This window comes from Bombus impatiens, unplaced genomic scaffold (assembly GCF_000188095.3).
Source record: "Bombus impatiens unplaced genomic scaffold, BIMP_2.2 scf_1283, whole genome shotgun sequence".
NCBI lineage: Eukaryota > Metazoa > Arthropoda > Insecta > Hymenoptera > Apidae > Bombus > Bombus impatiens.
Genome location: NT_177702.1, coordinates 213,572 through 238,126, shown reverse-complemented (window position 1 = coordinate 238,126; position 24,555 = coordinate 213,572). Strand labels below are relative to the sequence as shown.

The 24,555-nt window shown below is 39.6% G+C and overlaps 1 protein-coding gene across 8 annotated transcripts in view; it reads right to left on the bottom strand.

The window, feature by feature from the left end:
- Positions 1-24,555, bottom strand: part of LOC100741042 (hormone receptor 4-like) — a 151,350-nt gene that overhangs the window by 16,098 nt on the left and 110,697 nt on the right. For 5 of the 8 annotated variants that reach the window (XM_033323897.1, XM_033323899.1, XM_033323896.1 and 2 more), the window contains exon 2: positions 5,648-5,752. In XM_033323897.1, coding sequence (XP_033179788.1) covers positions 5,648-5,747 — 100 coding nt within the window. In that variant the 5' untranslated portion in view covers positions 5,748-5,752. Of the gene's footprint in view, positions 1-1,834; positions 3,761-5,647; positions 5,753-24,555 lie in introns of those variants that run through there. The other 3 variants (XR_004462740.1, XM_033323894.1, XM_033323895.1) reach the window with 2 other exon arrangements.

Genomic DNA, 24,555 nt, shown 5'->3' with positions numbered 1-24,555 from the left:
CAATGAAACAAATATTTGTATTTTACTATTGTAGGGGCACATGAGCGTAGTAAAAGTCAAGTTGAAATGGAAAATTCAAATTTGGGAGAGACTCATATTATCGTACCTTTGAATGCTGACGTTGTTTTGGTTTACAAGGTCTAGAGGCCAATGAACTCTGAACAAATTGTTATCGCCGTTTCTTGTAATTTTCAGCCAGAGTTACATAAAAAGGTTAACTTTTTGTGGTATCGTCCGTTGATACAAACGTATAAACGTGCTTCCTAAGACAGAGTATTATTATCCTTTCTTCCATCGGCATAGGAGTATGGAGTGACCGACGATTACAACAGGCATTCACTATCTCAGTACTTCCCATGGCAACTTTGCATTTATTAAAAATTATTAGAATCTAATTTAAATTTTGATAGCAAAATGAATACTACAAAACTATCGATTAACGATGAAAAAAGTAAACTTTTCACATAAAATAATTTCCATTTTAAAACTACTAATAGATTAAGATTAAGACTAATAGAATAAAAGGTTTCTTTTTGAAGAATATATATATATATATAATATATATATAATATATATATAATAATAATATATAATGAAAACTTTTACTTTCATTCTAATTATATTTGTATTAATTATATAGGAAAATGTGGCTATCTTAAAATCAACTTGGATATTCATAAACGGAATGATCAAAATATATCCGTCGTTTTAATTCTATGAGAAACTTAGCGAGAGCAGTAACATTGTGGCATGTAGTGCTAGTTTGAAATTGTTCAGTCGTGGAATGGTTTTCCCTTTATACCGTGCCCTAGGGTGCGGGAAGTGTTCGAGATTGCACGTGCAGCTGCAAGGATATTTTGCAGCGAGAGCAATTTACGCGACCAACACGAAAGTGTAATACCCGTTCGGAGTGCTTAGATCGTGAAAAGGATGTGGGGACTACGGTTGTTCGTGTAGGTCAAGGAAGGAATGCAGTTGACAAGGTCGGGTTGTGATTGTAGGTACCTAGGTACTAGTTCTCACAGCTATTAATAGACCGATCAGCATGAAAATCGGTTCCCGTGGATTATTCATTTACCGCCTTTCATTGTCTTCCTCTCGTTTAGATATCCCCCCTCTCCCTTAGGAACGGTTGGAATCGATTCCTTCCGCTGGTTATTCAATCCTGCTTTCAAACCTTTCGATTCTGATCACGTGTCGCGTAACTGTAGGAGACGACGAGAACTTCATTCATCATCAGCGAATGAGTCGATGATCAACGCGACAATCACAGTGAACAATTAATAATGTCGATGTTACGAAGATGATCGTATGTCTGTCCTTGCATGATTAATACTTAGCGCTCAGAGTACCGACGTGCTATGGTTTGGCGTTATTGTGGGGGCCCGTAATGGATCAGTATAAACTCACGTTTGCGTCCTTTATTCTTCTTTGTCATTTAAAAATGTGCTGGTTTGCTTATAAGAACTGATATAATTGTAAATATAATTCCGGCTGTAAAAATTGGATTGTCGAAAAATATAAATAAACAACAAAATATTTAGCTAAAATAGTTCGCAGAACTAGTTTTCCACTGCTGTTTGAACAGCGCGGAATAAAAATCATATGAATAAAAAAAGAAGATAGAAACTGAAGTTTGTTTTAGGTATATGTAATAAAATAGAAATTAAGTCTAAATTTGTAATATGAGCGAGAGTATGCTTTTTCCTCGAGGTACAGAATTGAAAACCGACAAAAGAATTTACATAAACTGAACGATCTAACAAAGTTCTTAAGAACGTGGGTTTAAGCTGTTCCAGGCACGAATCTCCGAAACTTAAAATGGTTTGTTTACCGAATATCGATGAACAACGGTTGTTTGAACCGTAGCAGCAGTATCGATGATCTAGCATCGTATACGGGGCCATTATCAGGTGAGATCTGAAGTAACGACGGAAGTCGAAATAATTTTGATAGGGTAACATCGAGAAAGCGTTGTACGGATGATACAAATAGGAATACGATGGAAAATTATTCAACGGTGTTCTTAGCGGTTGAAGTGTTCTTAGATTTATGTTCAATGAGTTCCATTCCTCCATACGTTGAAGATCAGACGTGAAAAACAAACTATTTTTCAATGTAAAGTCCATTGTTTCGTCATCGTAGATATTCAACTTCTCCATTACGTTTTCTATGTATGTATCGTTGATATTGAACGATTGCTCAAGCTTCGTAGAATGTACATATGTAAGTACTTGTTGCATAGGGTATCACAGTTCTTTGTTAAACTCAATTCCCTTCATCGATTGTCTCCGGTAACTTTGATATCCTTGCACCTCTTCAAAATGACCATGTTTGATTGGTATATGGCCCGTACGTTATTACGGGCTTATTACTTTTAGTATTCTTGTTAAAAAATATCCTTCCATGTTGGCACGTATTATGGATAAATATTAGATTTAATTTTAATGCAAAATTTTTGTGTACTTCGGTTGATACAAAAGCGTGCTATTAAACTCACTTATTTGCTTGTCACGAATAAAAACCTTGTATCAAATTAAATATGTAAATCTTTAATATATATTAAATAGTATATAGATATATTATTTTGATAACAACGATCACGTACTTTTTGAAAGTTTATAAAAAATTATATTTACGTAAGGTTTATGCAAGAAGCAGCTTTCAGTAGAATAGCATATCATGGGTCAGACGCACCGAAAAGCATCGATCCCCTCCTTCATGCGGTACCATTCGACTAATATCATCGGCTCTAAACTAGAGTTTCAATAAGCATCCAGTAATTGATGTCGCCGTTTGTCTTCTATTCTCTTTATCATATATTTTTCATTTTCAATCATAATGCGAAGCAAAGTACAAAATAATAAATTTAATAAAAAACAGAATCAATACGGAATGAAACAGAACGAAAAGGAAGAGGAACAACACGTCGTGTTAACATTATTTAACCAGAACGTAACAAGTTAGCCGCAGCACATTCACGAACATGATGAGAAACTAATCAACTAACGTATCCTATTGTGACGTTAAACACGATCCGATCGATCTTTTATTTCCAGAATACGAAGAAAATATCACTTTCCTCGGTTACTATGTTGAGATACCAAGAGCGATTGGTACTCGTCCAAGTATTTTTCCATATTGTTACATTCATAAAACACTATACCGTTCCGGCCGGCACACGTCACCGTGTAATTGCGTCGCACGTTCCTCCGCATATGACGTTGCTCGCGCGTGGCCCCGGAGCGAAAGATCAATGATTCTCCAAGATGTGGCTCGCTTGGAATACTCGTCCCTCGGAAAACTGGCTCATTCATGTGCCATCTCGCGAACGAACCGTCCGTCTTCGGTAAAGGAAGAAGAAGAACCGTCAACTTTATCGTATGAAACTCGATCCCGCATACGCCCTTCCAAGTCGACGTTATTTCTGGCATAACAAAAATCCAGGTTCACCGTCGTTACCATCGATTCGGCTTCCGGCCAACGACAGTCTCTGACCTCTAATCGCCGGTAGATCGAGGGTCATTGGTATCGGTTTCATTTGCGAATGATGTTCGAGGAATCAATGCAGCTTAATTAACGCACAGCAGGTCATAGATTTCTTTCACCACAGATAATTAGCTCCTCTGTTTTGTTCGTCCAATGGTTAACTATATTCGTTAGATTTTCGATAGCTTGTGCGTGGAGGGCACGATGGAAAGTGGTTTATCGCGTGCTGGCGCGAGTTCAGACGAAGCCGAACTAGCACCGGTGCACGTCCGGGAAACCGCGTGGGTTGATATTCAACCCTGCAGCACCGCTAGCAACCAGCACCCCCTCCCTTTCTGAACTTACTACCTTCCCTCTTCGCGCTACTCACTACACAGACGCGATCGCGATGCCTCAACTAGCCCCACGGCAACCAGTCCTTCATAACCGACCACTCGAAATCGTGTTTAGGAGACACAATAATAGAGGCGTTTATAGCGTTTCTGTGAAGTCGTCGACGACTGAATCTGGCCGAGCATAAAGATTTTCAAGAAAGGGAACTGCGTAAAACATACAATTTTATAGTGACGGACGTTATAGGTGTTAAAGATTGAGAGTGTCAATGATTGGAGTGGGATAAGAAGTTGACACTCTTGGCACGATATTAGAGCAGCTTATTATCTCACGCCTGTCTATCATTTTGTTAAGTTATTAATTTTTTGTCGTTGCTTACTTTAGATGATAGATATCTAGGTACATATCAGGTCAGTCTATAAGCTCATGTGTATTTTTGTCCTATTATTAATGTAACGCAATGTAAATAAAAAATAATGTAGTTTATTATTTCTTGCCTTTAGTAGATCCATGAGGGCTTTCTCATTGCATCGTCACATTTGTCTCCCTTTGCAAATAGTAACGTTTTATTGCCTTTTGTGCAATTTATTATCTCGAGTAACTTCGCGGATTTTACGATTCCCCGATTTGAGATTATTTTATTAAATTAGTCATTTTAGTGGATTCAATTGTATTTGGAAACGAATATGCGCGTATTTCTTCAACGTTCTTCAAATAAAAGATGCATGGTAAAATTATGTAGCTCGACCGATGCACGATGACAATGCGACTACACGCGTAACTAAAATGCGAGTCAACTTTGTTGACACCATTACTTGAATAACTCGCGTTTATATTGTTGCAAAACCACTAGGCAGCATTGGAGGTGATCCAGAAACTTTATTTCGATAAATGTTCGCTGAGTGGAAAGATATAATAAATTCGTAGCGCAGACCACCAGTCTAGGTCCTAGAAGTTTGTAGTCTCGTATGTAATGTAATGTAATGATACAGTTACTCGTTTATGGTTTTCAAAGCGGAACAGATGAAGCATGATTGATGTTACACACGCGTTTTATACGACATATGTAGTGTAATGTACGCATGTTATGAAAATCGGAGCAATAAGGGTATCAAATATGGCATTATGGGCGGCAACTAATCATTACAGTTGCGCTGATCACTTTCGTGGCTCGTTCTAGGTATTCTCAACAAGAAAAGATTGCTCGCTCGCTAAGCTTTGGTCGGACAATGATATACGATTCCTCTCAAAGACACGATTACGACAGCTGTTGAAATCTCGATACGATATTGTTTTGCTCGTTTTACAATTAACGATTACTGCTCAACAATTAGAGATTTACGAGTGTTCCAACTTCTCTAGTTCTGACAACGTCATTCAGCTCGGTAATCACACGTTTTACCATTGTTGAACGCAGAGTTGAATTATACCTTGTCACCCATGTAATTCCCTTCACAAGCAAAGATACCTAGTGCAACGCGCGATAATGCGCCGATAACAATTCAGGAAAACTTGAACTCTCATGATAACGATTTCCTGACAAGGATGAACGATCGCTGAGCGAGATGTGAGTGTTCTATTCTATCGTTCGTCGTGTGACTTATCGATGAAACTATTTGATGCTATATATAATTAAAATGGAACTAAACCGAAGTTTTCGTATATTAATCGTTGAAAAATGAAAGGGGAATGTTACTAAGATTAAGTCGATAAAATATAAAGAGACGTTTTGTGATCCGTCGATGAGGGGTAACATTTTTTACACACGATGTATGTTCGAAATAGACGTCATTAAACGAAAAGGAAAGAGAAAATGATTTCTTACCGTCGCTACTACATCGGGAGTCGACCTTCCTCCTTTTCAACTTGAGGTCTTGAAACAAGCTCATGTTGTCTAGCTCACACGGGCTGCTCGTAAGGGTCATAATTCCTGCAAATAAAACGATAGGAAAAGGATTAGGTTTATCGGTTGATCGTTGGTACACCAGTTTGACACGTATTATCTTGTTATAGTAAATATATAAATGTAATATATGATGGTAGGTTCAAAGGATCGTACAAATTAAAGTCGCGATAGATGCCTCGGCAGCGTCTGTCACGAAAAACATCTTCATTAATCATGAACCGTCTAGTCACGTTTCTCTTTCATTATACAGCAGTGATATATAAATGAATGGCACGGTGAAGCTTTCGCGTGGATCAAGTTTCAGCACAGAATTCATGAATAAAGAGCAATTCACACGGCAGTGATTGCTCGGACATTCTACGTATTGTTACGTAAATCATTACATTGTTAAAATATAAAGCACATTTAGTACATCTTTTACGAACTCTGTTGAAAAGCAGAATGTTGTTTTTGTTATTTTTATGTTAAAAATAATACTGGCTAACAAAAGTTGCATATTTAAAAAACTATCTAAATCTTGAATTTCCAAGCTGTGGTTCGCGATGTCTAAGAGGTTCGTAAAGTGTTTTTCGGAGGATCACGACCAGAATTTATTCTGATATTAATAATAGCTGTTAAAACTAGCTTCGTTTCATTACTAAAAATTCCTTTTTATGGATCTACGCTGGGGATAGACTCGCCAGTTATTTAACTACTATGAACAAAGGTTATGAGTCGGAAAATTTTGGGAATGTTGTTTTAAATAAACTTGCATCTGCTTCTGTAAATTTCTATTGATAAAGATACCAAAAACGACGATAAAGGTTATGTCACGCGTGACTCATTACTAAAGAGCAACTTTCTCACAAGTCGTTTCACGCTTCTCAATACGAGATTACGGCTTTCCCTTCCTGTGGTTCGTTCGAGAGCGCAGGCTGGTAGGTCCATAACATAAGATGCTTCTTGACTATTAGTGATGGAAACCATCTCGCTTGGCCGAGGATATCGGCTATCGCAAAGAGAACGGATTGAATGTGAAAGTAGATACGTGTGTCGGACGCACGCGTTTGCGATTACGGCGAACACATAGCGTTCGCCATTAACCCCTCTTTAGCCAATAGCATACAATTGGATCGTTGGATGGAAGTATCTTTGAGCGGCACTACACGCAACGATATGATTTGATGCCGATCCATCGTAGAATCGACGAATGAATCATAGAATCGCGATAAGCTTATAAAAATTTCACGAAATCGTATAACTTCAACCAATAATGAACAATAGAAGTTGTAGAGTTTTACTGATAAACGATGTAGGTAAGTATCAGGAAATTAAGGAGTTACTCTTTTGGCGGGAAATGATATAAATTTCATACTGTAAAATTTGGAATAATTTACTTTAGCTTCTCGGCCTATTTAATTAACAATAGTCGACAATCTAAAAAAGAAATCGAATTTTACCTAGTTTGCTCTTGAATAATCTCGAATAATAAGTATTTGAAGTCGATATTCAAAATACATATACATATGTATATTTCAGCGTCATCGCTCAGATATCATAGATAAACGAATAAGTTGATGAATAAGTGTCGATTTGTGCACCAGGTCAGTTTAACAATGCTCGTTCACTCGTACAGTGTTCTGATAATGATGAATCGCGTCTTATCGTTGTTTGCCTGCTGTTTGTAATTAATGGTCGACAGAGACGAGAGGCAGTTTTACGGTTGTACGCGAGAGAAATGGTCTATGACACACCATGGGTCGTTTTAATAAACGCGATGTTGCGGATAATACGGGCCAATCGTATGCGAACGCTCGATTCATGCAACCACGTTCGCGTGTAGTGCGTTTGGTGTGGTTCTGGCGGCCGTTTCGAATCACCTATCGTATAGAGCGATACTGGGTAATTGATGTTGGCCGATATTAACGTTGGCAGGTGATTTTTCTTGGGAAGGGAGAAGGAAAGCATTAATTCATAAAAAAATGTTTAATCTCATTGATGTAGGTACTCGTATTTAGAGCTGCAATCCATTTTTACGAACATCTCTGACATTTGGAATAGGAGATCTGCCAGATAGGAATTAGAAATTAGTGTAAATACGTATACCAACTGAAGATTGCACAACAGTCTTGTTAAAAATTTTTATTACGTTGCTCTAATGACGTCCACTAGACGCAAGTATATCATTTAAGAAATACGTTTATCCTGCATATGTCTTGTCTGTGGAGTCTTGAATTTCCATTTATCTTTAACAGTGTTTATTTCATCTTCAACTTTGTGGAAGTTTAAATTTACAAACATTTGATAACGATCATCCACGCCCCCTGGCTTGCAACCAAGTCAAGTTTTCTACGCTCAGGCTTAAGCAAATAATCGCGTATCGTAAAATCACGGAACAACTTTCTCTCTCATGTCAAGTACTCTTACAGATCGAACAATTTCTCTTACATACGACTGCTCCATGTTAAGCAACAGTCTTTTTCTGTACGATCTTGTCGGAAGTTTTATACAGGGTGGCGTACGCAATTCGAACAAACTGTGTTTTTAAAATAGTTGGAGATACGTAAAATGGCACAAAATTAATTCCATACTAAATATAATTCTACAACATTCCATTTTGCCTTATGTTACTCTTTTCCATGTCTAACTACATCTTCCATTTTTAGTTGCATAGATTGCCTGTATTTAAAAATATTTCCCCTTCGCGTTCTGTGTCGTATGTCTACGCGTTCCGCTGCCCACATGATCGATGGGACGATGTATTCGAATTTATTGGAAGAAAACAAAAAGAATGAAACAATTCGATTATGAGCAAACATGCGAAGACGTGCAAGTGCACCTAATTGCGTTTCGCGCGGATAGAGCGGTCCATGTTCAAGAGCGCGGTAATTTAACGCAAACTATCGATTCCCCCATACATTCTATCTTATATTTATCTCTGAAACACCGCTTTCCGTTTCGCAGTATCCAACTCGATTACAAGCAATACACCAAGTATTTCCGATAAACACGACGCCACTCGAACGCGTAGCCGTTGGAGCGTCACGTACTGTGGTTGTGCGCGAGCAAAGGCTAACAGCTCTAGCAGGAAGCTGAGAGAACGAGCCCCTTGGCCGCAATCGAAAATACCAGTAGCATCGGAAAACCAATGGATTCGTCGCGAAACGCTGCAATGTACCAATACCCGGTCAAGTGCAGCATAAGTGTAGCGAAGTTACAGAAACGAGCTAAGTGCCACAGATGTAAACGTAGCTTAAGCTAACTCCAGAGCCACGTGGGCGGGTATATGCGTAGTAGGTTTGTGCTGCACCAGATGGCGTTTACGTGTACCATTGCATGGACGAAGCGCATCCACGATCCACGGCCACAGCAACGCTGGTGCGCCTGCGCGCTCACATACGGCAAGCGGCACTAAACGGGTGTGCGTGGTGGTGCAGCGGGGTCCTTGCTCCCTGGCGTATGTGGGTCAGCAGTCTCACACACGCTACTATTCTTGCGTAACCAATGCATGCATACGACCGACAGCTGCCGCCACTGCGGTGTGCACATGCACACACCGAGACGGAAAGTGCAGCCAATGCACTAACCTACGGTCTCTTCTTGCGAGGCCGCTGGCGCGGCGCAGCGATCTTGTTGTGTATACGCGAGTATGTGCATGTGCACGCGCCTCTGTGTCGGGCTCAAAGCCACGCAAGCTCTCGCTATCTCGGCCAAGCTTTTTCGAGGTTCGCGCTTTACCCCGATACTCTTGGTATTTGCTTCATTAAACGTGGCGCTGTCGCAAAGAAGGAGGGAGACCGCTAGGGCTTTTCAGATATATCGTGCCCTTTCTCTTCTTTTTATCTCGGTGCTCTTCGTCGACCGCTTCGCCGAGGCTTTTAATTGAACATCGGAAGTCGCTCGATAATTGGAAAGTTGTGTAACACGTTATTATCACATGTTAGGCGTATTCCTCTGTTGAATGGGATTTTCGCGAGACTTAGAATCGATTGCTCAACTTTGTACGCTTATTCCTGTAACTACATACATTGGACTTAAAGTCAAGCGTGTTATATTTCCTTTATCAAAATATTTAAAAAATGTGTTCGGTTCGATAATAGTTCTTGACAAAATTGTTTACTTTATATCTTATACATTTATATTTTACTTAAATGTTGCATCTTTTTCAAAATATTATATTTGCGTAAGTTGTCAGACATCTTCCTTCTTGTGTTCTTTTTGTTTAGAGTTTATCTTGTTTAAAATGTTTCTCTTTTGATTAGAATATAAAGGACCGTATACAACAATATTTATGCTTGCAACGTTTAGTATACCCATGGTTTAGCAACGCTTATGTAATCGAATGAAAGGTTAGAGATTTTGTTTTACATAACAGGAAAGTAAAAATATTTTTTAATCGATCGCGACTTCGAGGTAATCGCATGTTACATTTTCCTTCGTATCGATATTTTCTCCGGTGTCGTGTAAACCGGTATAATTATTTTCGTAAATCCATTTCCTGACGGTCGTAATAGGAACGTAACCGTAACAGGAAGTACCTAAGCTGCATAATCCATCGCGTGATGATTGAATGAAAAGCATTAATATTAAAGAGTAGATTTAAACATTCAAAATCATTCTGTCTACATAAATGTTTCATTGCAAAAGATTCTTTTTCACACCTATAGCCTCTGTTATTTTATCTCTGTTTTTCAATTAACTGTTACTCCGAAACTGATCGTAACAACGGTTTCACCGTAAAGATAAGAATGCCGTCAAACTGTTTTCTATATACAAATAAAAAACCTTAGGATTCTTCTATACCATATTTCTATCCAGTTAACAACATCACGAATCTACCGCGTAACAGTGCCGCGTAATTTTATGTACCACGGGTAGATTTTAACGCTATAGGGGCCACTGATGGTGAAAGTGACTCTCCCACGCCATGACATCCTAGATCTACAACTCCCCACTCGAATCTGTCCGACTCTAGGCTCTCTGTTTCTCGTGTTTGGAGGCTCTGCTACTCATTTTTTTCTCGGCTAACTCCTGTTCAAGTATCCTGGCCACGCGATTGGCTCTCGCGTCATGCTACAAGCAAACGAATTCCTGACAATGGTAATGAGTCGCGGATAAAATAATGCCGCTTTGAACGATCAGGAAATCTCTCGGGGCGTGATTTAGGACGTATCGTGGAATTGATTACTTCGTGTGGAAAACACTGCTTTTCCAGAATCAAAATTCTAAAGCTTGTAGGAAGTTCAATGGACAAGATCAACCCATAGCTTAGAATCGTTACTATTATTCGAAGTAATCTGCTCAGAATACAAATAGAATCTCTTTTCTAAAAATCATAATATTTTCGATGCATCAATGTGCAGGAATATTTATAGAATCGCTTAAGGCTTATACACATATAAAGTAATCGGTGGTCGACCACAAGAGAAATCGAACGTGTGAAAAGTCGAATGCCAAGCTTTGCGCGTACTTTATCGCCATGTGTAGTACCGTTATTTGAAAAAGCGAGTTATCGCTTATCAGGCCAGGTCCTCACGGATGTGAAACCTCGTTTTCAACCGTGTCCACCTTTCAACCGACTTATCGGAGGAAGGAAAACGACGCTGCTAGCGTAACGATACACCCTGCGGGAATACCAATTTAACCTTTAAATCAGTTAGAAAAAAGCGCTATAGTTTTTACACCGATGAAATTTTCTTTCTGAAAACGTATCTCCGTAGAATGTCAAAAAATGAATCCCGGTCTCGCTTCGAAGCAGTTTGATCGAGTCTGCGTTCCTTCCTAGTGGCGCAAAAAGAGGATTCTCGATTGAACTACGTTCACCGAACTTTCTTTTTCACATGGAGAGACGAAGGAAGACAGGAAAGAGAACAAACAGGGACACACGAGGAACTCTGCTTCCTCGTGTGTATTTCGTGTTATCTCAGACAGGTTGGATCGCTCGCGGGACTAAGGAAACGGCATTGTCGTGTAAGAAAGTTCTTCGTACACGTATCACCGACAATAGGTCTGCAATAATGTCCGCCACAAACGTTCTTCCAAAGCATTGTTTCAAAGATTTGTCGTTTATTCATACACTGAGATCCATCGGGGAATGTCCTTCGGCGCTCGTACGACAATGGAGCAACATTATAAATATTCCGTTTTAATTTTTCTTACGAGGGAGAAGAAGGAAAGGGGAAGCGTTGAGGCAGGAGGCACAGGAATCGTGTCTCTCGGATACTCGTGAGTCGGGCAACCAGTGAGAACGGCCAGTGAGAGTCAGAGCTCCGTACGTTGAACCTCCGCAGTGAAAGTTTCTATTATACCACTGGCCTTACCTTACTTTTCCTACGGCAAGTTCTGCCGTGTTGTGTCATAAGGCGACGAGCGGCGTGGAAACGTCGAAATTCGTTCCATCGCCTCCGTCGTGTTCCATTACTTTCAGACCGAGCCAGAATTTTTACACGTAAGCTAGACTACTAATGATACGGTTCCTCGGAACGTTGTCGAATCGTCGGAAGCAATCCTCGTGATTTAATAATTTTATTGTTCCGCAGAGAAAACGAGAAGTCTGGTTTCGTTGAACTTTAATCGACGTTCGATCATTTCAGAAGGAAAGAACGATTTACTGCGTGATCAATTTTCGTTTCATATAATTTCATGAGTATTTCTCCGCTGTTCGCGCGGAATCAACAAACATGCTACCTTAACGAGATTCTTATGGATCGTTAGATTATTTATGAAGCATAACACGTTCTTCTTTGCTCTTGATCGATTTTTTGAACGTACGAATCGTCGGATCAGCGCATAATTGCTTTTAAACATTGCAACACATTGGCACAACGGTGTTTCGAAACAGCAGGAAGCCCGTAGAAATATTTCGTTCACGAAAAATCCTGATAGCTCGGTGTAAGGCAATGCGAGTGAAGTTCACTTGTTACGCCACGACAGTGCAACGAAGTTTACCGATGGAGGCTCGAACTGTTGCAATCTGGAGCAAAAGTCGGTGTTGCGAAGCTACAAAGAACCCCGTGGTTCCAGGTTTCTATCGTTTACGCAATCGATCGTACTAGAACTCTGACTATCGCTTAGGACTTTGCGGTAAGCAAAATTTTCTATTCGTAGCTTCCGCTCTCCAATAGCGACAAATTTGAAATCTTTCAAAGAATTTCCAATCGAAAAATTGTAATATGTGGAGATATATAATCAAAGAATCACACATAGAGATATATAACAAATCAAAAAAAGTAATTTAAAATCTTGCAATAATTTTCCAATTTAAAAATTATAAATAAGCTATATAACCCGAGATTAAATCGTGTATTGCTGAGAAAGATGATCAACTTTGATTTCTACAAACGATTCGTGTTTCGTGTTTCGTGTTTCCAATGACGGTCGAGAAGAGAATAAATCTGGCAGCATTCTGTATCGTTGGTATACATATGGTCGGAACTGTGATTCAAAATTAGCGAAACGTACAATTGTGAAATTGCGTTGCAGTGTTATTGACCTGGAGGACGCTGACAAACTGACACCTCGTTGTACCTCGGAAATTAATTCCACAAAACTTCGCCCCACGATTATCATTAGAATCGGTTTATAAAAAAACCACTAGAAACTTTGTCAAACGATAATTCAATCCTTGTGAATTCCTATCATTCCTCGAAGAACAGATAGTTCTCCGTTAGAACGACAATCAATTGACTATTCGCGTAAATTTAATCAGATTTATCCGTCATATCAATCGATCACTATTTTATTAATTACCATCTTCGTCAGCTTCGAAACGACGTAAAGGTAGTAGTACATCGTTAAACAAAATTTTATACTACCAGTTTAAAATAATAGTCCTACCTATGTGACGACCTTGTAGAACACTCATCTTCGCGCACATGATATGCCACAGTACGAAACGAAGCCTTCTATCGAAGTATGATATCCAACCGTCTTTCACGCTCGTCACTCGTCTCGATATCGTTCGATCATCGATCGTTCGTCCACACGATACTACGTACAGAGTCGCGATTGGGTCACTTCGTCCGCAATTAAACACACGTAACAGTCCTTTCGAGAATCGGATCACGTAAATTTGTTTTTTCCTTCAAAATCCACATGTTCATTTTAGTCCAAGTCTCGACAATCGTTGTCCAGAATCGAGATCTCGATTTCACTGCATTCGTCGCAACAACAAGTGTCTAACGGGAAATAGAGTCATCGAGAAACATGGGAAATCGGCGAAGATTTCGGTACGATTCGTTTCTACGATTATTCGACGAGTCGAAGGGGGAACTCACGGCCACGATAAACTTTCCTGAGAGTCCGGAAGAGACGACGAAGCAGTCGCAGCGCGCAGGAGCCCGAAGTGAACGCCTCGCACAGCCCAAAGTTTTTGGGGCAGCCAGTTGTGCGGGCCACGCGATCCACCGAAGTCATGGATCCACGGTGTTGGGTGGTGGTGGCACCAGTGACCTCGATACCAACCGAGGCCCTCCAATCCAAACGCCCAATGCCAAAAACTCGACACGCGTATACGCGAGAACTTTCACTCTCTCAAAGTTCTTCGTGATAGCTGGCTCAAGTGGCGGAGCATCGTAAGATGGGAATAACAAGTCGAAATGATTCTTGAACGTGACCTGTCGAATACACGATCTTTTCTTAAGTTACGCGATTCAAATTAGATAAGTCAGTCCCTAATGGAGTGTTACACGAGAGGTTCGTTTCTTTCTTGGAGCAGAAAAAATTGACGCTACTTTTATCGATTAAAGACTTTCACCGAGGGAGCACTCGATAGTAGAAAGACCAATGAAGGGGAACGAACAATTCGTCGGACAGCTCAAAGTGACGTTCGAAGACGATCGCCGAAGCGAAAAGTCGTACTAGAGATCAAGTAAGAGGAGCCGAGAAAAGAAAGCGATATCGAGACGACCAACCATCGTGCTCGATCGGAAAATTTAATTAGTTCATTGGCGAGAAGCGGATTGTGAAAAATTACACGAATGACGGTTACAAAATATATCAACGCGGAAGAGTCCGTGTAAATCGTCGACTAACCCCGACGCGTTATATAAACATGCTCGAGCGCATTTAGACGCGCGTATGCTCGAAACGCGGGGGGAAATCAATCTCCAAATAAAGAATCGCAAGAAAGCGATGTTCTTCTCGCGTCAGCTTTTCTTCTTGTTGTGATTTCACTTTCGATCGATACGCGTACGATGTATACCTGATAATTGTGCGTGCGACCAGCGATCGCTGTTGCGCATCTTCGAACTAGAAAGGGCACTATAGGTCGATGATATACAATACCGTCTATAAATATCCGAGCTTTTATGGATTTAGGTATATGATAATAAGATAGAAATTTTATCAAAATATATAAATTAATGACAGATCAATAATTAAAAGTAGCATATACTTACTGTGCTTTTATGAAGTCAACAGACTGTAAATTTGGATTATATGTTAAAAAACTTGACAGTAGTTTTAGTAATTTGTCGATATAATGTTCTAAGTATTACTGTTTGAAATAATGTCAGTTTAAATGAATTCCCTCTACCTGACTCGTAGTTTAGAATTTAAAGAATTGTTTTTAAACAAGACAAAATAATTCTACGAACTTTAAAAATCAGTGTCATCGCATCACCATATACTACTGTATATAGGTAGTTGTAATGATTATAAGGAATAAAGATACCGCATTTCATTTGCGATGTTAGGATTAAATTTCATCCTGTTAAGCAAACAAGAATTCAGGTACTTTTGAGCGGTAATGTACTTAGATTGGTCAGTGTTTCATTCGTAACCGATAAGAAAGTAAGGAAAGTCTTTGGATGAAAGTTTCGACGCTGATCTCGTGCGGTGGCCGTTCGATTTCGGGGAAGTAGTCTCTTCTTCTTCTTGTTCATCTTTTACTTCTTCTTTTTCTTCTTCTGCTTCTTCCTTTCCTTAGTCTTCTTTTTCTCTGTGCCAGCGTATTTATTCGACGAAAGTAAAAGTAGCAGAGGACCTTGTGGTAGAACGTCGTCATCGTATATGACATCGAATCCTCTTTCTGCGTCTTCCTTCTCCCCTGGTCCCTCGTTACGGGCGTCCTCGCTGTTTTGGGATACCGGTTTTTGGGCGAAACGATACCATCTTACAGGAAGATTGAACCTGGTGAAAACCGCGTCCTTCGTGGAACAGGGTTATATTACGTCACGCATGTCACGTTATTGCTGTCCGCGTTTCACTGCACACCGCTGATATTTCGTCCCGGGTCGACTTTTTTGCGATATAATCTAGACATGACGCGTATAATCGAAAGCTGCGAGAATCAACGGTCACTACGCCATGGACCAAGAACCTTTTCGATTAGCGCGTCATTATTGTGAATTAACGGATCTGTACACCGACCAAGTTACGTAATAACCACGTGAATGATGAACTTTTACATTTAACTACGGTGTAGTAACTTTGTGCGTAGGAATGTCGGCTAGGTAAACCGGCTTACGATCACGACGAACGTAAAGGAATTTAAATTTCTTACAATATTGCAGTAGACTTTATACGAAGTGAATGGCGCGTAGCAGACTTTATATCGATATCGAACACACTTCTGTGAAGTGCGGCTTTTTTCTGCAGGAATATATTATTACATACTGCTAATTCTTACACGTATCTATACTCTCGCTATCGGGATGCTCATTTACTAACTTTGGAAAGGTTTCGGAAAGGAGATATCGGTAAATGACGAAATTAAATACCCTAGTTTAAAGTTATTGCCTATTCTGCCATTTACTCGATTATTATCCACTAATAACTTCACTATATTATTCACTCTCCTTTCCAAATCTTGCTGCTCTATTTCTTCACCAGTCTAAGATCTTCAACAACTAGCAAACGTCTAATCCGAAAATAACCGTTCTCCGAGTACAATGTTATTTTCCAGGACTCTTCCTCCAGATAAACTACAAATAAACTACACATTTCTCGTGTCTACACGATCCCAGTGCCTATCACCTGTTATGCCCCTTTATCGGTTGCATAACCAGACCTGGTTGATCCATCGTAGTTCGTTCTACCGAAGTCCAGACGAAAAATAGACAGTCCTTCGAAAATGTCGCGTGGTTCGCCTTTCACAAAGAGAAGCGAGACGCGACAGTCGACGAGATTGGCCCATTCGAAAAATCGCGAAGATCGTTCTAAGGTCGGAAACGCGTTGGTAGCAGGATTTTCTCAACTAGTTTTTCTAAGCAGCCTAGACGGATGGTGCTGTTACTGGCCGCGGTCGATGTATTCGTACGTGGCAGTGTGGGCAGTGCTGCAGTCGTTCGTACCAGCACGTCGTGAGCGGTCGGCCATGGCATACTTACTGATGTCAATCACACCGGCAGGCATGCACTGCTTTATTCGTATTGGAATACACGCATGCGTGCGGATACACGCGCAGAAGACGCTTCGCTCGCTATCGAATCTCGTAACCTTTTGCCCCTTAACCCGTGCAATTTCCTCGACCATTGATATCAGGTCGCAGCTGTGCCGACGTGCCGCGCCGCGGTGATCTAAGTCTGAACTTGGGCGACCCTTATACGCAACTTTGTTTCTGGAGCGGACGAAAAATTTAAAAGGGCGCCTCTGGACCGTGACCATCGACCGGCACACGAATAATCGTCAGATAAGTCCCCTCGTCTCGCGATTCCCGTTGCGCGCAAGAAACACCGCGAAAGATGGCGTGCTAGTATGCTTGTTATCGTTCACTGACAACGAGAATACTGCGTATCATCAAACGCCGATTATTCTTTTTTGATCTAGGACGACTGAAATGTGAAGTCACTACCGCATGGATACGATATCATGCCGTTTGTAACATACTTATTTTGTGGTTTATCGTATACATATAATTGAACACGAACGCCGCGTTGTTTTTTTCTTTTTTTTAATTTTTCAGATATTCGGGCAAATTATCGATGTAGTAGCAACGAACTATTATTGATCAAAGAATTTCTAAACGAAGATTGCTATAGTTCTCTAGGATTGTGAAACGTTCCTTTTCAACCTGATTTTTATAGTCGTTGATTTATAGTCGCACTTTATAGTCGTTATCATTATACATGTATAAATAGCAGGTTAGTTTGTATACTGGTCGCACGTTCCTCAACCGCTTTGTTTCCTGGCAGACCTTATTCCTTCCAGGAGAGTCGGTTAATATCAAGTGCTTAGTCACGTTTCCCACTGATACTTGGCGCCATAATCGCTGCAAGTTGGCAAAACCGTATGTAAACAAGACCGGTACGTTTCAGTAAATAATTACTGAATTAGTCTACTTTCCGTTTTCTTGGATGGAGCCTGTGCTAAATACAGTACGCCACATTACGCTCCTAATAATACATTGCCTTTTGTATTTGGAAGTCAGTCAAAGAGGAGTTTTATGCGTTTTTATCCGTTTCTTAAAAACGCTTGATCACGCTTTGCTAATGTTAAAGATATTTCTCGACGGTCTAAGGGGAATTTCAAGTACTCGCCATGAAGTATTTATATGCTGCAAATTCATGCAACGATTCGTATTTTATTGCTAATTAGATGTATCGATACTCGAACATATATTGTTATTCTCACAGATGTTCATTCATTATCTGGTAAAGAATAATATTCCTTTCTTGTATCAACGTCTCAGTTTGTGTTTGCAGATATCTTGAGTGATATTTCTTAGATCAGTACGTCACGTCGCGCCGTTCTCACTCTCATTCTCACAGAAGCATTAAACGAGTGTCATTGAAAGTCTTTCGTTAATCAACGATCGAGAGTCCGTGATCTTGATGGACTTTCCTTCGATCGAAGACGATCCATCTTGCTCAGTCGTGGCGTGTATCACGAGATATCGGTACGACAACTTCTCGCGAGGTATAACGAGTTTGAAGCTATAAGGCCAACTAACGTCCGTGAGAATCGACCTCAGAATGGTCACAACATTGCGTGTCATCATGTTCATTCTGAAGTGTTGAAGACGATCTTATTCGAATAATAATTACTTTATAATCTTCTATATCAAGCCTATAAAAGTATTTATATAAAAGTTATTAATACTTTCTTTGGTTTTATAACGGTATTCCCTGAAAATTTGACAAACAAATTCAAATTATTTTTCAATATCGAAAATTTGCAAAGAAGGTATAATTAATCTGGATGTCGAAATGAAAGCCCAACTCTGTAATACTTGTAATACAAAAAAAAAAAAAGAAAAACAAAAAAAGAAGAACAAAAAATGCACGTATAAGCAACTATACACGTATATCGTACTTGTTCAATGAAAGCGATTCATTTATCCAAAAGTGACGAAGGAGGTGTAAGAACATCTTTCGGTCGAATTCTCTCCATATAGGTACATAAGGTATTAGTAGATATAATCTGTGACGCACGAATCAGTGGTTCGAACCTTTTTCGCGGATGACCGTAACTGATATCGGGCCATTCAAAATAAGGACTTGGACCTTCTCGATACCCTGGCGCGTTTCTAATATCTAGTCACGAACGTGCTGTGTCATGCACCTTTCGGGAACGCGTTTCTCTCACGACGAATGGCGTCTAGGTATTCCCATTCGAATACCGGTACTTGCTGACTGCACGTGTCAGGGTCAAATGACATCATTCCGACGCAAGGATCTTCGTGATGGTGTGCCGACGTTTGTGTCGTCGTAATTCATCCCGTCGATCGTTCATGGTTCTGGTAGTGCCGGGATAGCAGTCGACAGAATCGCAAGATCCTCTTTGACTGACCGCCGTTTCGACCAACTATTCTTAATTTTTGTTCGTCTCGATATTTTTTCGACACCATAAAGATCTTTAGTTCTTTATTTTTTCCCAAATACTTATCTACATCATTGACTGCACTTGCTACAGAAACAAATGATCCAGCAAGAGTTTATAATTTGCTAAAGAGACGTTTCAAAATTTTCATGGCTGTGGCGAGTTATAGCAGTTTAAGTGGTGTTTTTTAAGTTGATGTAACTGTTCGGTTGTTTGTTTATTAGATAAAAGTTCGATTGGAATTCTAGAATTGAAAGACATTAATAAAATCGGAAAATTAAAAACTTGTTTTTCGCAATTGAGAAAAAGGAAGATGGTTGTAAGAAGTGTTTGTATCAAGACGAATTGAATTTATAATAGTAGTAACTATGGCTATGTATGTAACTATGATTTATGTTACAATATTATAGAAATAATGTTTTCTCTTAATGAGTGATGATTCTGATATTATATGACATATGATAGTAAAATCAATTTTAGTGAAATCTGAAGAGACAAAAACTACTTACAGTTTGAATAAAATCCTACGATGCTTAATTTAATTAATATTGTGATATTAATTAATATAATGATAATATTAATAATAGTGGCAATCAATTAAAAGTTATTAATAGTTTACTAGGAATTTCGTAGACGAATCTCTCTTTAACCTTTATTTTATTGTAAAAGTATACATTTTTCACTTTAATTATAAAAGGCACACAAGTATTTCAAAATTCTCGTAGTGTGTTGAGAAATCATTATGGGAAAATACCCTATTGGAGATCAGATTGAATCTGAAAAGCAAATCTCTGTCATAATTTCCCTCCAAATCTAATAACGTACTCTTTTAATTTATAATTTCTGTAATAGTTTAAATTACTTTCTGTATCCCGACGTTATTTTCGTTCCTATGTCAGATGGTATTATAGCCATCGTAACAGTAACATAGCAAAGTTCGCACTTCTATTTCATTGGTTAATGAGTCCGGTCGACCGATCGTTCGTTAAGTTATTTTTCTTCTATGTGTAAAAGCGACATTACCATAGGCATCGATAATATCGGACGTACCAGACAAATGCATTATTCACAAAGTTCATTTTTTTCTTACAATGCATCAATCCTGCGTCAATCGTTTGTTATGAATTGCAACTCTATCTCTCTTTTCTTTGTCGGAAAACTCGAAACCGCGGTAAGTTACTTCGCGAACGTGGTTTCTCGCGACAGGCGGATCGCTTAGGCTTAGATGATGAAACACAGTTGGTGTTCTTCGTAAGCTCATTTTCTCGCAAAAAACGCGTGCAAACGCTCGTTAGTATAAGCTTTTTAACAACGAGCGAAATGAGAGCAGATATAAGATGATTCGTGTTCGGAAAGTAATTTTCATGCTCGAAGGTTAACTTTTCTAACTGTTATCAATCGCGAAACAGAACGTTCGTTTGATGCTAGGTCACGATACTATCCGGCTTCAGCTTGGGTTTTAGCTCGTCGAAGCGATCGTCCAACGACATCGCACCACGTCAGATCGTGATAAAACAGCGTCTGAGATACGAAAGGCATGGCGGAGTTGGCGGATGTAACGCCGCAATTACTGGCCGGTATATTTAGTTTGAGATTGGCATAGGTGGCGAAGAGTCTGCTAGTTGTTATCTATTTTCTACGCACGTGGCCTCTATAGACCGAGATCTAGCCGGTTATAATCGGTGACACACTATGAGAAGACAGAATCGCCTTGGTGACGTTTTCGGGATTAGGTTTCTTTCCAGCCACCCTGACATCAGGTTCTCCGAGATCTGTTAACGGATAAACCCTTTATTCGTTGATCGAGTTAATCTTTCTTCTCATTGTCAGAGAGATTGTTTACGAGTTGACGGTGTTTGAAAACTAGTGACACGCATAGCTAAATCAGTTTTGAGTCGAACATGTTTCGTTTAACGAGATCAACATAATTTAAAAAAACACTTATCTCTATTGATGATGAAAACAGCGGATCGATTAATCTCCTTTACGTAACAAATTGCATTCTCAAAAATACAAACTCAACCGAGTATCTTGACATGAGAACTTTCGATGTAATGGATAAATAATTTTCGGTAATACAAGTTTCAATTCTTCTTAAATCAGTCTCACTCAAATTCTTCTTTCCTTGTTTAAACTTTGAACGATTATGTAAATTTATATTTTTTCGAATATAAATATATAAATATGTCCAGTTTATTGATAATCGATATAACCAATGATCAATATATCGTACTATTCAACAAAATATAATTCATCATAATTATCGATCAGTGACAGATGAATAATTAAACGTAAGAGTTATCGTTGATAATTCAATAGAGAAAAAGGTCATGGTATCGTGTCTGAAAAGTGCGACGGACACTGCTGTCGTTTGCCGCGGATCGTAGTACGCATGATTCGACTATAGTGGAGCAGGCTGGCTGCACGTAACGTGCATTCGTACGGACGTTTGTGTCCGACCTATCTCAAGCTCCGTCATCGAGAGAGGGCGCGCGTCGAATGGCGAGGTTAGGTTAGGTTAGGGACGTCACCAGCTACTGCGCTCATCCGCCAGAATAACTTTAAGCGGGGTTGCACAACTCTAGTTCCCGCCATGTGCCGCGTGCTCCTTACTTAGCGTGTCTTTAACCGCTTTGCATAAATGCGTTGCGCTGCTTATTTTTGGCTTATCGTCTGAAAAGAACGACACCTACTAGAAGCACTAGTACCAGGCTGATGAACCTATTAGTCAACATTTTTTGTCCACCGTGAATGCAATTATTTGATTCGATGCACAAGTTAACGCATCGGTTGCCGAATTTTTTTATATATTTTGCGTCATAACAATCTGTAGTAGCATCACTTATTTGGAGCATGTCAAGCTTTAAATTTTTATCGCAACATACTGAAAAATCATTGAAAATTTTACTAATATCATCCTTTATTTTATTTTAGTACTTTTATCAATTCAGCTGTTACAGGATGCTGTTAATAAACGTGTCATTCGATGTGTTATAACTGTAGATATATTAAAGATTGATTATAGCTTAACCAAATATATATCTATTATTAGTCTTCATAGAAACTTTTAATGAATTTTCGCATGTTGTTGAAATATAAAACTCTCGATCTCAGACAATTTTCCGTAATGGAAAAATTTAGAAGTGAGCAAAGTAGAATCGTCTTTCTGCTAGATTCAACATCTCGGAATGCTCGAGTTCGTGTCATGTATAACGAAAACTTTATTATTTCGCTTTAATCAATGGAAATAACGTGAATCGATAAAGTCACCGAGTGAATCTAGCCGGAGATGGAAACGTCATCAACTACTGTCTTCGACCGATTAACTTCTGATGCGTTTACACGTGCCAGACTGTGTTAACTTTGGCTTCGTATCGCGCGGATTATCAAGGCAACCGAAGTGGGGCAATTGGATTTCGCGTGAACCGTAGCAGACACGAATTTCGATAGAGTTTCATGTTCGCTTGAGAATTCTGTGACTTTTCTACGCATGATTTTCTCGCGTTCGCATCGAAATATACATTGTATAAAATTCTACTAAACAGTGTCACGATTGGACGCTGAAAAGTATTTCATCGAAGGGCACGGAACGTCTAGCGTTTATTCGGCTGACGCAATCAGAAAGCTGGTAAATCTTTACGTAATTAGTGGAACAGGTCTGACCACGACGTTCCCGAACTACTAATAAACGATCCGTATGTACGTAGATTTGCCTAACAATCGACTGGTGTATTGCCTCGTCTCACGTATTTATAGATTACAGAGAAACCATTCTGTCCTACCATGAACGAACGATCGCGCAAATTGATCTACGATGATCCTGAGAATAGATAGCGGCCAATTAAACAGAAACAATAGCCTTAGGCAACTTGAACGCGATACTCGTGAATCAATGAAATCGAACGGAAACGATCACTACGTATGTCGACGTTTCGTTTCTTTTAATCTTGAAGCATAATCGTTGCATCGAGAAAAAAAGGCGTTCAGGATTTAACCAGATTATAAATGATCCTGCGTGGTAGTTCTTTCATGAATAAATTTCGATTCAACGTGATTAAGTATCTGGATAATTATGCTCGGAAGAACACCGTATACCTGGAGGTTTCAACTATTCGTACTGCATAAACCTTCCTAGCTTTAATGGTTTCCTCAAGGTTACCAGAATTCATTAAAAAATTATTTTCGTATCTTTAACGCTTGCATCAGCGTCCGCTGTTCTATGGAAGACACGGTGTATTTTATGTTCATCTTCGAAACTGCGCTTCCTGGTCTGACGAACGTATATATGACGTATTTGGGGAGAGGGGATTAGGATCCTTCGATGAAGTTTGCTCAACAGATTCTTACGAATTTTCGGACGGTCGGCATCTGTCACCTGCCGAACGACCTAGACCTTTCGACTTGATCGAAACCTGTCCGATATTCATTCCTGATTATTATCGTTTCTTTTCTTGCTTGTCCTATTCGTTGACTTCGCTTTCAAGTATCCAGGTACGGATGCCTATTAATTATCATATAACGTAACTAACGACACTTTTCGCGAGGAACAAGTCATTTGGTAAACATCTTTTTTCTATAAATATTTAAAACGAGAAAGTTTAGACAGGGACCAGAAAACCAATTGCTGACTTACATTTTTTCCGTTTAAAACATCCAAAACACGAAAAATGCTGGCAGAGGCGAAGTCTTGTCGAAATCCCTGCCGACGATACCGTCGCGTCGGGACGGTATTACAAAAGATCATCGACCTATCGACGATGTAGATTGTCGATCAGGTATGGAGGAAAGATACGTCGTATTACGTTAGCGTTTATACACCAACTGTTTGCGCGCGCGCACTTCCACTCACATGTATCTACGTACTTTTGTATATATATCCACACAAAGCCACACATACACGTATACACGGTTCACCAATGTTATTCGCACCTTTCTCTAGCCAAAAATTCGTTTTGCACGATGAACAATGTGTTTCTCATGTTTCGTCCGTTTTCTCAAGTATTTGCACGTGCGCTTGTTCCTCATTCGTTCGTCTCCTGCGATAGAATTCGATCCATCGAGTCGCACGAGGATGAAAGTTCGATGGC